Source organism: Anabas testudineus, chromosome 10 (assembly GCF_900324465.2).
Source record: "Anabas testudineus chromosome 10, fAnaTes1.2, whole genome shotgun sequence".
NCBI lineage: Eukaryota > Metazoa > Chordata > Actinopteri > Anabantiformes > Anabantidae > Anabas > Anabas testudineus.
The window spans coordinates 15,854,418-15,868,910 of NC_046619.1; the positions used below are offsets into that span (position 1 = coordinate 15,854,418).

At 43.6% G+C, this 14,493-nt stretch overlaps 1 protein-coding gene across 4 annotated transcripts in view; it reads left to right on the plus strand.

Annotated features, from left to right (window-relative positions):
* The first annotated feature begins 9,848 nt into the window (after positions 1–9,848).
* pcdh19 (protocadherin 19) overlaps positions 9,849–14,493 on the plus strand; it is a 54,552-nt gene continuing 49,907 nt past the window's right edge. For all 4 annotated transcript variants that reach the window (XM_026358118.1, XM_026358120.1, XM_026358119.1 and 1 more), the window contains exon 1: positions 9,849–14,107. In XM_026358118.1, coding sequence (XP_026213903.1) covers positions 11,961–14,107 — 2,147 coding nt within the window. In that variant the 5' untranslated portion in view covers positions 9,849–11,960. The remainder of the gene's footprint in view (positions 14,108–14,493) is intronic.

Below are 14,493 nucleotides of genomic sequence, written 5' to 3' on the forward strand. Positions count from 1 at the left end.
CTCCAGTGCTGCCATTCTGAGTTCACTTCCACAGTTCATTGATCCTAAAGTACATCAGAGAATAGCCGGTGCCCACGGAGCAACGAGAAAACCGTTTAGTAGTAGATTCCAGAGAAGCCTTCTCTTCCTTGAAGAACTGCTGACGCCATCTGCGTCTCTGGCGCTCATACATTCACATACAGTACATGGTTGGTTAAAACACATGAATGAGCTGGAGCAACTCAGGTGGAATACAAATACTGAGGCTTTACAACCAAATCATGATGCAGTTTCCAGGGAAGCAGAGCACTTCAGTGTGGACATCTCTCTTGCTATCTCTTCCTTCTCTCTCCCTCCCTCTCTTTCTCTCTCTCTCTCTGGCTGCAGCGTGAGGCTAGCTATGGGGAAATTACCCGTGAATGAAACAACTGTTGACACAAAGAGAATTATTTTTTTGCCCTTGCTTCACTGTACGGTCAGTGGATTATGAAATCCTGTGATCCATCCTGAGTCCTCAGGCCTCGGTAAACATTAGCTGACACATGGAGGAAAGGAATCCCCATAGCCTCAGGTCCAGATTGCCTATTGCCAAAATAAGCTGCACCACCCCACTACATAGTAAGAAAGATAATAAAGCCAGGTGCCAGAAAGAGCAATTATTTAAAATATTCAGGTATTAAGAACCTTAGCATGCCTTGAGGTTGTATCGATTCAAAGAGCAACTGAAGGAACATGTGGCTGACACAGAAATGGAAACTGATGTAAAAAAAAAATGTAAACCAAAATAATTCAGATTGTTTTTTGCAAATGTATTGACCTGTGCTTCCAATTGGTTTTACTGTAAATCTGGTTGCTGCTAAAGGACAGCGTGCGAATTCAATGCTTTATTAAAGTAATAATAATTAAAACTGGGCTGAGTATGTATAGAAAAGTTTCAATTCTAATGCATCCAGAGAGGGTAACCAATTTTATAACCTATACAGAATGAAGTGACATTTTTATTTGTGTATGCACATGCAAAGCCAATATACATTTATAAAAACAGCTACAGCCGTGGGAAACTACAAAATGCGGCATACTGTTGGCATCCTACTGTACCATGCTGCGGCTGATGGGCCAAGACACTATTAATCCTCACGTTTCACACTGTTTCACACATTACAACACCGTTGCTCGTTGTTCAGTATAGTTAATATCACATCTCAAACGAGCATTGGCTGCAGTGCATGACTAGCAGTGGTAGTCCAGTGAACAGCTGAGCCAACAGTATAGATGGAAAACTTTAAGATGAACTTCAAAAAGTTCATTTATTAATAACTTCATATAATTAACCACAATCTTAGCGTTTGAACTTGCAAAACATTGCAGATTTAGCTTTTTAATATGTTCTACAATACTGCTTTTCTAATTTAACCTACAGCTACAGCCCTGTGTTTTTTTTTTTTTTTCCTGTGTGTGAGCTGTAACTGCCACCATCTGCTCTCTTGGTGGCTGCCCCCATGAAACTGTGACACACTTGACATGCTAACGTATGCTGTCAGCAGTTTTCAAAAAAAAATATATTGCTTTATTGAATTTATGGCTGAAATGCATTGATTAAAATGAACCCTGTAGACCTTTTAAGACCTAATGTTTACTGCATTGGAGCTTCAGTATGTGTCACTTTGTCACCAGCCCTGGCGCTGGAGGACGTGTAGAAAGGATCAGAAGACAAGCGAGACTCAATTCTCAGGCGTGGGCTTGGTTCCATTGGATTTGTGGAAAGATTACGAACTCTAATGCGTTTATTGTTAAATGTTAAGGACCTCCAACTCTCCATGGATCAAAAATCAGTGTGTAATACAAAAAAAAATACAATCCGCTTACCCCAGACCACTCTGTACCAGATGCACAATTAGTGTGTAGTAAACAGCATAATATGCTCTCCTTTTATGTGCCATTTCCTCAGTCCCACATTGCACAGACGGATATGAGTCTCTCAAGGAAATCAATCCTCCTGTATGCCTGCATTTTCTCTTGCACAGACATCTGCAGAGGGAACTGCCACCTTGCTGTAGCACCTTATACCATCTTTAACGCCAAAGGCTTTGAAGACAGCTAATTTCCATACTAATTTCTTTCTTTTCTCCCTCACTGTAATTCCAGACCAGGAATGAGGTGAGAGGACATGTGTCGCTTGATATAATGGCGGAGGACTAATTGCATTCTGGGATACATGCCTGGAATTCAGAGTGTTTAACAGGGAAAAAAAAGCATGTTTTGCAAGCAGACCACATACAACATCGGGACAATTAATAACCCTCCTTCAGGGGAGAAATTTTGGACTGTCCAGCCTCTCAGAGGACTACACTGCTGGCTTTATTGATATCTGTGGCCAGATTGAGACAGGCCTGCCATCCCCAGGCAGTGTGACTCCACTGGGGCTCCACTGTGACTGGACTGTTATGAGGCCAACTTAGTCAGCCTGCTCCAATCATAGGAGCACAAACAAGCCCCTAACCACACTGAATGCTAAGCCAGATCAGTCCCGGGGGTGGTTTGTCAGGTTTTGCAGGGATAACATAGCATGAGATTTATTTTTCACTCTGTGTCTCTCCCTCGCTCACTCTCACAATCTCTCTCCCTCTATTTCTATCTCTGTGACTGTTATTTTGAATTCACATCTCTCTGAAGAGGAGAATGCCTTTTTGACACATGCTGACATGCACACACACTCACATCCATACATAGTGGCATAGACACAAATGCGCCGGTGTGCTTACACCCCCACACACTCTCACCTCCTATCTCTCATCGCCACAAGCAGGCAACGCGTTCGAGGTCTCCATTTATACACCCATTTATATGGTTCAGATGTGGTTCAGCAGTGAAATTAAGATGAGATGTTGACAAGCTAATGTTGAAATAACAAGACCTACTAATTTGTGACCAACCTTATGGAGCCTGCGCCTTCAAATGTTGCTGGAGCCCAGTGTTAAGGTGATGAAGTGTAACATTTAAAGTGGCACGATAATAGGGCAAAGTCCTCATTACCGTGAAGGCACTGGTGGCACATTATGAAAAGCAATAAACATGACACCCCCTCATGCTTTTGCATCTATCACACAGACAACATATGGGTGCCCGCAGGGGTGGCTGTTTTTACCTGCCTCGGGTTTGCTAACACTGTCATGGTCAGTGTAAATGGAAATGTCATTTTCTTAACAAAACCTAATTTTTCACCAGCAGGAAGTCAACATTTGTTAGAGTGAGACTATAACCTTTTTAACACTAACACTGAAAGGTTTTGTCTTAAGTGAAAGTGGGCGCAGCTGTTTTGCTCAGCATGTATGGGAGACAGCAAGAGGAAATGGCAGCCAGAGAGGATGGGTGCTGTGTGGAGGGAGTTTATCCTCTGTTAATATAACCTCGTTCTCTGATTTTACAGTACACAGCCTGGACAGGCTAGTCAGGATTTAGGGTATTACCACAGCTAAATCAGTCAAAGCCAGTCAAAAAAAATTTAGATATTAGATTAGATGGACAGCTTAGAGAGGGGATATAAATCCTAACAATATGTTTACCTCTTCTTGACTTCCCCATTTATGAATACAAAACCCAACAAACACCTTTACTTAAAACTGACATATGTCACCAACTTATAAAAATACATGGCCAAGCATGCAATAATCCTAGAGCGCAGCCAGAGGTAGTGACCATGATGTCCCTGTTCACTGCCTCACTCTGAGGGGGTGAAAGAGGTACACAGCTGCACTAATTTGTCTTGACGAGAAAACAGCTGTAAACACCCCCAAAGGGGGTGACAAGATAAGCACCATGTTGTGGAGATGGTATCAGGTGGCAACAGTGTCCCACACAGGCACCATACTACATTTTCAGGTGCTCTATCCACCATGTTGTGCCTATTAATCAAAGCTGACATTGAATAAACACAGCATCTCAAAGCTAATTGACCGTACGCCAGGTGAACAGAAACTTGTGTGTTCACAGATCCCGTCTATTGTCTGTTTAGAGCATTGGGTTAGTGTGGCTTTATTTTTTTTATTTCTTTTACGGCCCAGGCCCCCCTAACAAAGACGACTGATTTTGCACACTGAGGTAATCAGATAAAAATGAAATCTCTGGTTATCCTATTGTGCCTGTGATTACGCCTATTGTGTTTCATGCTATGGAAACAGGAAAGGAATGTTAAATATTGTGGGTTGAACAGTCAAGCATTCAAAAACATGCAGCTCCAAAATCTGTAATCAATATAGCAAATTCAGCCCAAAATGCCCCGACTCAAAGAATATTTTTTCACCAGCCTGGATTGCTTAAAGCGTTCTACCATAAAATGTTCGATTTCCCAATTCAGGAATGTTAAAAAGAATGTTGTTCAGAGTTCAGTGCTTTTCAGGGGAAAATGAAGCATGTTAAAAGGAGCACTTTGTTGATTTGGAGAAATACTACAGTAAACACCACATTTCAAGAATGATGTGAAACTCAAACAATCTGTACATCATGTCCTCACAAAATCAATGAGTGAATAAAATTTTCCTGGTATTTTCTCTGCTATAGATTTTTAAAAGCCTATTTTGCACAGGAATCTTAAATTTCCTGAACCCTGCTCTTTTTTTTTTTTTTACCACTACTACTTTTATCTAAAAATTAATAATAATAAAAAAACAACGAACAGTTCATATTTCACTTGCATTGGTGTTTTTACACCTAAATCTATTGTACACCGATTTCAAAATGAAAAAATTACACCAGTTGAGTATTAAAACCACGTGCGATAAAGTGAGTTGCCAATTTTTTAATTCTACTTTGAATGCAGTACTTTACAAAATAGCCATTTAGGTTTTAACTTGCTATTTATCATCCAAACATTCAAAGAGAAACAGTGAGAGCGCATTTAGCTCCAAACATAAGAGGACTGTGCACAGAGTCTGTTAATTGCCATCTAACAGTATAAATAGCTAAAGCAATTATGCACAAACAGAACAAGCTTCTCTTAAACATGTTTCATTTCAGAAGCAAATGGGTCATTGGGTTACTAATTATTAATTGTTTAAACGTCAACAAACTGCATATTAAATCAATACAGCTTTTGATGATGAGGACCCCACCAACCATGTGACTTCAAACGGCCACATCGAACAATTCTTCCATTCATTTGCATCTGTATGGCCCTACCCATTCTAATACAAGACCATCTGCCTCCATTCCCTGCTTGTGTCAGGCGAAGCAAGGAGAGAGCATTAATTTCAAAAAACCTGTGGGAGGCTATTCAAGAAAACACTGCACCAGAACACATAAAATACACTACCTGTCCAAAAAATGTCACCACCTTGATTTAACTAAGCTAATAGGTGAGAGCCTCCCATTGGATAATTACTGCATGGATGATTTCAGCTGGCAACAAGTTATTTAACCCTAACCGATGCAGTGGGTAGCTTCTCATTAAACAACCATCAGAAGACACATCCTGTGGTCAGGAAAAGATGTTAATCTGTTACAGAAGAGTCAAATTATTGTCATGAATCAGAGAAAACATCTAAGGAGATTGATGAAACTGCTAAAACTGGGTTTCAGAGTGATGGGGGCATCAGGGTAAGAAGAGAGGAGGGTGAAGTGATGCACCCATCATGTCAGTGTCTACTGCACAAGCCTGCGGGGGCAGTGATATGATCTGGGGTTGCTGCAGTTGGTCAGGTCTAGGTTCAGCAACGTTATGTGTCCAAAGAATGAGGTCAGCTGATAACTGAATATACTGAATGACCAGGTTGTTACATCAATGGATTTTTTCTTCCCTGATGACACGGGTATATTCCAAGATGACAATGTCAGGATTCATCGGGCTCAAATTGTGAAAGAGTGGTTCAGGGAGCATGACGCATCATATTCAGAGTCCAGACCTTAACCCCAGTGAGAATCTTTGGAATGTGCTGAAGAAGATTTTATGCAGTGGTCGGACTCTCCCATCATCAAAACAAGATCTTGGATAGATATTAATGCAACTCTGGACGAGAATAAATGTTGTGACTTTGAAGAAGCTTATCGAAAGATGCCACGGCGAATGTGTGCCATAATCAAAGTTAAAGGCCAACGAGTATGTGACGGGCAATGTATATCGCATGCATGTCCAACAAGTGCAGCAGCAGCCATGAGAAATGTCCAAATGTTCTATGGCTACACTAGTAGATCAGAGGAAGCCGCCGTGTACAGAAATGGCACAAACACACATACTGCCACTTTAAATCTACTCGTGGATTCACAGAGAAGTGACGGGGAGGAAGAGAAATGGCACTTGGTGGTATTAACACTGACTGAGCATCACAAAGCCAAGCTGTACCCTGCCTTACTCATCTTAACCAAGATGTGGGTCCCTGGCCAGCGCTTTGGGGAAATTAGGATTAAAAACAGGATTAAATTAAAAGTAGCATCGCAGCAACAGCGTGACAAAAAACAGCTGGTGAGGAGTGGAAAAAAGTCCATTCTGCTGTTGGATTGTACTTGTCGCCATGTTGGCTCAGCGTCTCAGGGGACTCTGTGAGCCCTCCGATGGATGGTGAGAGTTGATACTAATTGATGTATCATGGACAGGCACAGTGTGGAATGGAGTGGAGGGCGTGTTGTCATTGACGAGAGGCACATAGATTAAGCCTGTCAGTTCCCCTTCCTTTCTTACGCCTCTGGCTATGGGTGCTCAGGAGGAATCCATTTTTTTTTTTGAGAAGCTGTATGGATGGGGGCTATAATAACAACGTCATCTTCAGCCGTGGCCAAAATAAGCGTGGCCATCTTGCCCATTCAGAATCAATGCACCACTGTCTGTCTCTGCTGTCTTGTGCTCCTGTAAGTCCGTGTCTGTGCATGAGCCAAGTTCCAGTGCTGGGCAGGACATGGGGGTGATAATGCCAGCATCTGTCAGAGGAGCTTAGATATTCCTTTCCAAGCAAGCAGCAGGGACAGACTACAGACGTGTGCCATTCCTTGGCAGCGGAGAAAAAACTGATATGAAATAAAATCAGTCATTCTCTGTGTACTTTCAACTGCACTGGTTCAAGCTTTTCTCCACAAACGCTTCAGATATGCTCAAAACCAGTGCGAAGTTGTGAAATTCCCATGGACTTAAATAGCCAAGCTGTGGCTTCTATCTTCAAGTTTAAGAATAAATGTCTAAACAACCTTAAAGCACAGCAGTACAGTGACGTGTATATGCCAGCAAATGTATTTTTGATACCAATAACTTAACAGTAAAGCACAAAATATCACATTTGGTTATGTGGTTGGACTTTTCTCCAAAGCATTAGCCTTTGTTGATGCACATTCCTCTTTTTTTCTGCCAGTTTTTCATCAACAACAAATAGATGTTGCTCAAAAGAAAATTAAAACTGTAATAGTCACTGAAGCAAATGTAGCCTTAGAGCGCAGTTTAGATTTTGACAGCACTTATTTAAGTGTTGAAGAGTGTATTGAACCGTTATGAACATTAATTATCACTTTCAAACCCCACTTGATATATAATTCATTTTTATTTTTTTAAGGTAAATACTTTATGTTTTGCTACCAATATAATTTTTTTTAGAGTAGATCTATGTGGTGGTGTAAAACAGAAACAAGATTAGAGAATAAACACTTCTGAGCTCGACTGACAGTTTAATGAATCAGCCGACAAGTAAGCACATTACCTTCTTACACTCAGCTTCCCTCTTTCTTTTACCAACCGAAATGACGATGGTGAAAACAAACATCGATGCTAAAAAGTCAATGCGCCGCCACTCACGACAGAAACTCAAAGGATTTTAACATCGTGGTAAAATCAGTAAACGACACAAAGGAATGTCAACAGCAGGAAGTATATTGAGGTAGAGTGTAACTCATAAATGAAATATGCCACCACTCTCTGCGAGAAGGAAATGCATTGTGGCTAAATTACTGTGCTACAGTTTATGATCAACCCTGCAGCTCGAGGCAATGCTGTTGCCTTTTTTCACACTGTACTCAACTGCAGGCTGAAGCACATCTGCAGCATTTGTAACCCTCTTAGAACCTCAGTGTGCAAACTGGAGCAAAACTTTCAGGCTAATGGAGATTTAAGTCCATCACTGATGAGTTGATGGCACAACGCTGGGGATTCATGAACCAACCTGCTGTTGTGACACCTTCAAATGATATGATATGACAGGAGTCGTCCAGCGAATAGGCACAAACGCAAAATAACAAATATCTATTTGTCCTCACAAGCACTCACGTCTCATGTACGTTCACATTAAGTAATAAAAGCACATTTTGGTGTGTATTGTTCAATTTAATTGACTGTCACCTGTTCTTCCTGTAATGGAAGACACAGTGCAAGCCCCCGTGACGTCATCTCAGGAATACTAAACGTACCATCCACTGGGTTGTACACACGGCCATCAGAAAGCCTCGAGGAAAAGAAAGTCCCCTGCTATTGCCTGCGGTTGTTTAACTGGCTGACATTAAGAATTTATGAGCTTTAAGATTCTTCTCGCGCTCTTGTGCGAGTCTTGGGAAAGTGCTATGGACGAGCAAACAAGTTGTTTTGTTGATACTTGTTTTGTCGAGATGTAATTGCATCATGTAAGAGGAGAGGAAAGCATGTTCACACGATTATCAGTGATTCTTTTAAGGGACATAATGTGACTTCATCCTTCTGTTTCACAACAGTACATTCAGAGATGCTGGTGAGTAAGTGGAGACGCTCGAGGATTTATCTGCTGTGCTCTCGTAAGCAGAATTTTTAGAGTCACAGAAGTGTTCACATACATACAGTGTGGACTATATGAACAGTTTTATGTCACCGGTGTCCATCTGGTGCAGTAAAGTCAGCCCAGTGAAGCTGCTACTCCTGAACCTCAGGTGCTTATTAGAGTGGCACAGGTTACCTTTTTCTAATGAATTAAAGCATAAATAAATCAAACGCCCGTAGTGCACAACAGTGACCTCCCTCTCCTTTCCATATACAGTCTAATCACAGCTTTTTGATTGATTGGATATAGCTCAGACCTCATTCACCCCTTGAACAGCATCTTAATTGTGGTCAAACTGCCGACTTCTTTTCCAGTATAAAGAGGAAATTGATTTGCCAGCGTGTTTCATTGTTATTCTTGTGGCACGCTGTTGTTTTCCACCGGGGTGAAAACAGTCTTGGATGGGGGGGGCGGGTAAAAACTGGCCGATATGGCGACTGCGGACGCTAGGTGTCACCCTTGTGACTTTGAAATCGGCCTGCCCTCCACAGGATGTGATGGCGGCTGAGCGCGCTGGTGAGAGGCAGACAGGCGGGCAGACGCGCTGCACGGGAGGAGGCTGTGTGCGTGCGTGTGCGTGCGTGTGCGTGTGTGTGTGAGAGAGAGAAAAAGAAAGAGGGAGAGAGTCACTTCTATGTGAATGAAAAGAGTGAGATTTCAGGGAGGGTGACGAGTCTCCAACATGCTCAGAGGAACTTTATTCCCCCCCTGTTTTCTTCAGGAGCGAGTAGCTGGCGTCAGACTGAGCCACAACATGATGTCGGCCTGAATTACACGGAGCCGAGGGAGCAGGGGCGCGCAGAGCAATAGCTAATAACTGATTTGTTGTTGCTTTTCTTATGATGATCAGGGACAGACTGGAGGTCATAGTCCACCCACCTCATTATTAATTATTAACCTTTGTAAATATGGGGCTCCGCAGCAGACAAACACACGATTTAATAACGGAGAAGGCAGCTTATTATTTTTCACGGGTAAAAAAAAAAAAAAAATCTCTATTATTAAACACACTTCATTATAGGCTGGTGTGACGTCTGCTGGTGAGGCGTTTATTCAGGAGGATTAAAGGTACAGCTGAGCTCAGTGGCCTTCATCATCAGGTATGAAACTAATGGCTGCGATGTTGGAGCACATTTAGTTTTAAACAACATATAATATACTTTAACTCCATTTGCCCCATTGCGCTGTGGCTTATGTAACTGATAAGGGGCCTCAGGGGCAACATTTAGTCGGAAAACCTTTAGGATTTCTATTTTCGTGGCATGCAAGGCAGAAAAAAACTGCGCCGGCTGGTTGTGGTGTATTGATTTTGCCTATGGCAAGATTTCCTAGCAGCCTGTTGCACTGCATAGAAACCATAATCTATAATGTTTGTTCATTAGTGGGAATTGCTTCACCGTTGTGCCTGGTTGTTGCTCCCAGTTTAAACCTAGAGCACATGAAAAGCGAGAAAGACACATTAGAGCAGCTGCAGATGAGGAAACACAATGCGCACAGTTGCAACAGCGCCATAGATCAACAGGCTCACGTTCAACTTTAAAGCATGCAGTGTGTGGCTCTGTAGTGATGTGGTCTGCCCCGGCGCGCAGGTTGCCAAACTTAGACGTGTCACCAGTGCTCAAACAGAGCCGCGTACGTGCACAGATCACACTCACGATCCCCTCTGACACGATCTGTTTTACAGTAGGGATGGATGCATGCGTCCGCTGGAGCAGAGGAGACGAGCAAGGACGAATCTGTGCAAAGTTATCCACAGCATCTCTTCTCTGACTGCTGAGGGAAATTATGCTGTTACTCTTTTTTCTTTTTTTTTTTTTTCCTGTGACACTCATGGGAACCCTGTCAGAGACCCCCCTCGGGTCCCCGGACCTCGGTTTGGGAACCGCAGTTCTAACGATCAACTAATACACAGCCTCGTGTTTCGACTTGTACGCTGTAATTGCTCGTTGAGTCGTCCATCTGTAGGAGAACAGGTAGTTGGCTGTGTTTCATTGCTGTACTTTGCCCCACCCACCAGCAGCCCCAGCCCTCCTGTGTAACCCCTGATTGGCTGAGGGGATTGCGGGTCCTGAGACTAAGCGCTCGGCTCGGAGCTGCGCGTCCGCCAGTGTGCACCAGTGAAGCGAGAGGAGCGCTCGTTGGAGTCAACTAGACACCCTACTGGCAACGAGTGGTGATTCTTTTTTCTGCCTCCACCAGGCTGGATCTAGGCTACTGTGCTTGTACTTTGCTGCAGCATACCATGAAATGTGTTCTGTACATACAGTAGGCTCCTCCATCGTTTCCTCCTGCTGCTGTTTGGCTACATTTACATCGGATTTTTTTTGGTGTTGCATGGACTAAACGTCGGGATACGTTCAGCCTTTTCCATGTGAGATACCAGGAAATTAATTACTAAGTTAAAGCTTCGACACTTGCGGAGGGGATGAAAGACTAAACCTGCTGGAGACAAAAAGGTAATCGGGACTTCAGTGATGTGATGAGACATTCCTTCAATTGCACCCTTGTTCTTTAGGCAAAGAAAGAAAGAAAGATATCCGGACTTAAGCTGTTGAATAATTTTGTGACTGCAGATCCTTTTACATTTTTATCACATGTGCAGTTTGAAAACCTAGAGCCACCGGATGAAGAGGAAATTCTATCATTGCTTTTAATTTCTCCACCAGAGCAACATATTCATCCACAGAATGCGACTTAAATATTTGGTGGCATCAAGGCGGAGAATTTAACCCGGAACCTTGAAGCTTTCTTACTTCATCCTCACGGAAGATTTACATTTTTTGTGGACTTGCTCACTTTGTCATTTTGTGTCTATGCAGTCCGAGCGTTTTCTCCACGGACAGTTCACCAAATGACTCATGTGTAAGACCAGTTTGCCGCTTGATAAGAGCTGCACAGGATTTACACGGCTAACTCACTGTTGTGAGAGAATTCAGCATGTTTTCAATGATCTGTCCTCCCCAATGTTTCTCCCGCTGCAGTAGACCGGAGGATGTGCTGTGCCTGAGAAGAGTAAAATAGGCTAAGGCACTTGTTAGAATTAGAGCTTTCACACCATGATATAATTTGCATATACAAGAGCTGTTCGTCATCCAAACACTTTTCTGGACATTTCAATGAGATGATTCATTTGGAACATTTCTGCTTCTTTCTCTGACGAGTATTCTTGTGCGTAATTATCAAGCTCTTTATTAGGCAGAGGAAAAAAAAAACTCAACAGGTACAATGCAAACCAAGGAGATGGAATTAATACAAATAATTGCTGTGCTCTTCCTATTTTGTGTTGGGGCCGAGGCTGTTATCAACCTAAAGTATGGAATAAACGAGGAGATGAAGCCCGGGTCAGTGATTGGAAATGTGACAAAGGACGCACTAAAGCAAGGATTTCAGATTGCACCGCAGCCCCCATACTTGAGGGTTATTTCCAATTCAGAACCGCGATGGGTGGAACTCAGTCCAGCCGGAATCCTTACAACCCAAATGAAAATAGATCGGGACGTAGTTTGTCGCCAGAACCCAAAGTGCATTATTTCACTAGAAGTGATGTCAAACTCTATGGAGATCTGTGTCATCAAAGTTGAAATTGAGGATTTGAACGATAACGCACCCAGATTCCCAACGAGCCACATTGACATTGAAATTTCTGAGAATGCCTCCCCTGGTACCAGGTTTCCCCTAGAGGGGGCAAGCGATCCGGACTCCGGTATCTTTGGCGTGCAGTCGTATTCCATAACCCCAAACGAGCTTTTCGGACTGGAAATAAAGACCAGAGGGGATGGGTCCAAAATTGCTGAGCTCGTTGTGCAAAAATCCTTAGACAGGGAGACCCAGTCCCACTATACATACGAAATAAGCGCAGAAGATGGAGGAGACCCTCCAAAGATAGGTGCGGTCCAGTTAAATATAAAGGTAATTGATTCAAACGACAACAACCCTGTTTTTGATGAGCCAGTGTATACAGTAAATGTGATGGAGAACTCCCCCATCAATACACTAGTCATAGACCTGAATGCAACGGATCCTGACGAGGGGACTAATGGAGAGGTTGTGTACTCGTTCAACAGTTACGTCACCGAGAAAACGAGGGATGCGTTCAAAATTGACCCCAGAACCGGGATCATCACTGTCAACGGTGTTTTGGATTATGAAACAACGCAAATATACGAGATTGACGTGCAGGCCAAAGATCTGGGTCCCAACTCCATCCCAGCTCACTGCAAAGTCACAGTGAATGTGATGGATACGAACGACAACCCACCTGTCATCAGTTTGCTCTCACTGAACACAGAGATGGTGGAAGTTAGTGAAAACGCGCAGCGTGGATATGTCATTGCGCTAGTCAGGGTGTCAGATAAGGATTCTGGAGCGAACGGGAAGGTGCAGTGCAGGCTGCAGGGTAATGTTCCGTTCAGACTGCAAGAATATGAAAGCTTCTCCACTATACTTGTTGATGCCAGGCTGGACAGAGAGCAGAAGGACACGTACCACCTGACTATCCAAGCGGAGGATAGTGGCATCCCTCCTTTACGCGCCACCAAATCTCTGGTAGTCAAAGTCACTGATGAAAATGACAACCCTCCCCACTTCCTCAAACCACACTATCAAGAGATGGTGATGGAAAACAACCTCCCCGGTTCTTGTCTGCTAGCAGTATCTGCAGAAGACCCGGACCTGGGGATGAATGGCACAGTTTCATACTCCATAGTCCCTGGTGAGATTAAACACATGGATGTAAACACATATGTCAGTATAAACCCATCAGGCCGCATTTACTCTATGAGATCATTCGACCACGAATACACCAGGACTTTTGATTTCAACGTTTTGGCCAGAGACAATGGTAATCCCTCCTTATCAAGCAACGCCACGGTGCGTATTGTGGTTCTGGACGTCAACGACAACACACCTGTTATGACAAACCCTCCGCTGGTTAATGGCACAGCGGAGGTCTCCATCCCAAGAAACGCTGGGGTGGGTTACATGGTGACCCAGGTTAAAGCAGACGACTATGATGAGGGGGAGAACGGGCGGCTGACCTACACCATCTCAGAGGGGGACAGGGCTTTCTTTGAAATCGACCAGGTGAACGGAGAGGTGCGCTCCACCAGGATGTTTGGAGAAAACGCCAAATCCACCTACGAGATCACGGTGGTGGCGAGGGACCACGGCAAGCCCTCCCTCTCCGCCTCGGCCTACATTGTAGTCTACCTCTCACCAGACCTGAACGCGCAGGAGCCTATTGGACCTGTCAACCTGTCTCTCATCTTCATCATCGCCCTGGGCTCTATCGCAGCCATCCTGTTTGTCACTATGATTTTTGTGGCGGTCAAGTGCAAGAGGGACAACAAGGAAATCCGGACATACAACTGCAGGTACTGACTTCATCGCGGGCACGCCTGTGTTATGTGTGTGTGCGTGTGTGTGTGTGTGTGTGTGTTTGCGTTGGTGCGCATATGGGCGAGAGAGCGTGCGCCCGTGCGTGCGTCCACGATCGTGCCTGAAACTGCGAGTTGTCAGTGCTTTGCTTTTGTCATGCAGCATGTAGAGGCCCCAGTGTTGAGGACTGCAGATTTCTTTTTTTTCCCCCACAGCTGAAAGTGAGGATCTAAAAAAAAAAAAAGCTGCTTTAACTCAGAAACATTGTGATGAGGTCTCAGTGCTCAGAGCTGGCAGGACGTGACTGATTGATTTAATCTTTCTATTGTAACCAATTGACTCATAAATATGACGGTTCTACTGTCATGTTCAATTTTCTGTG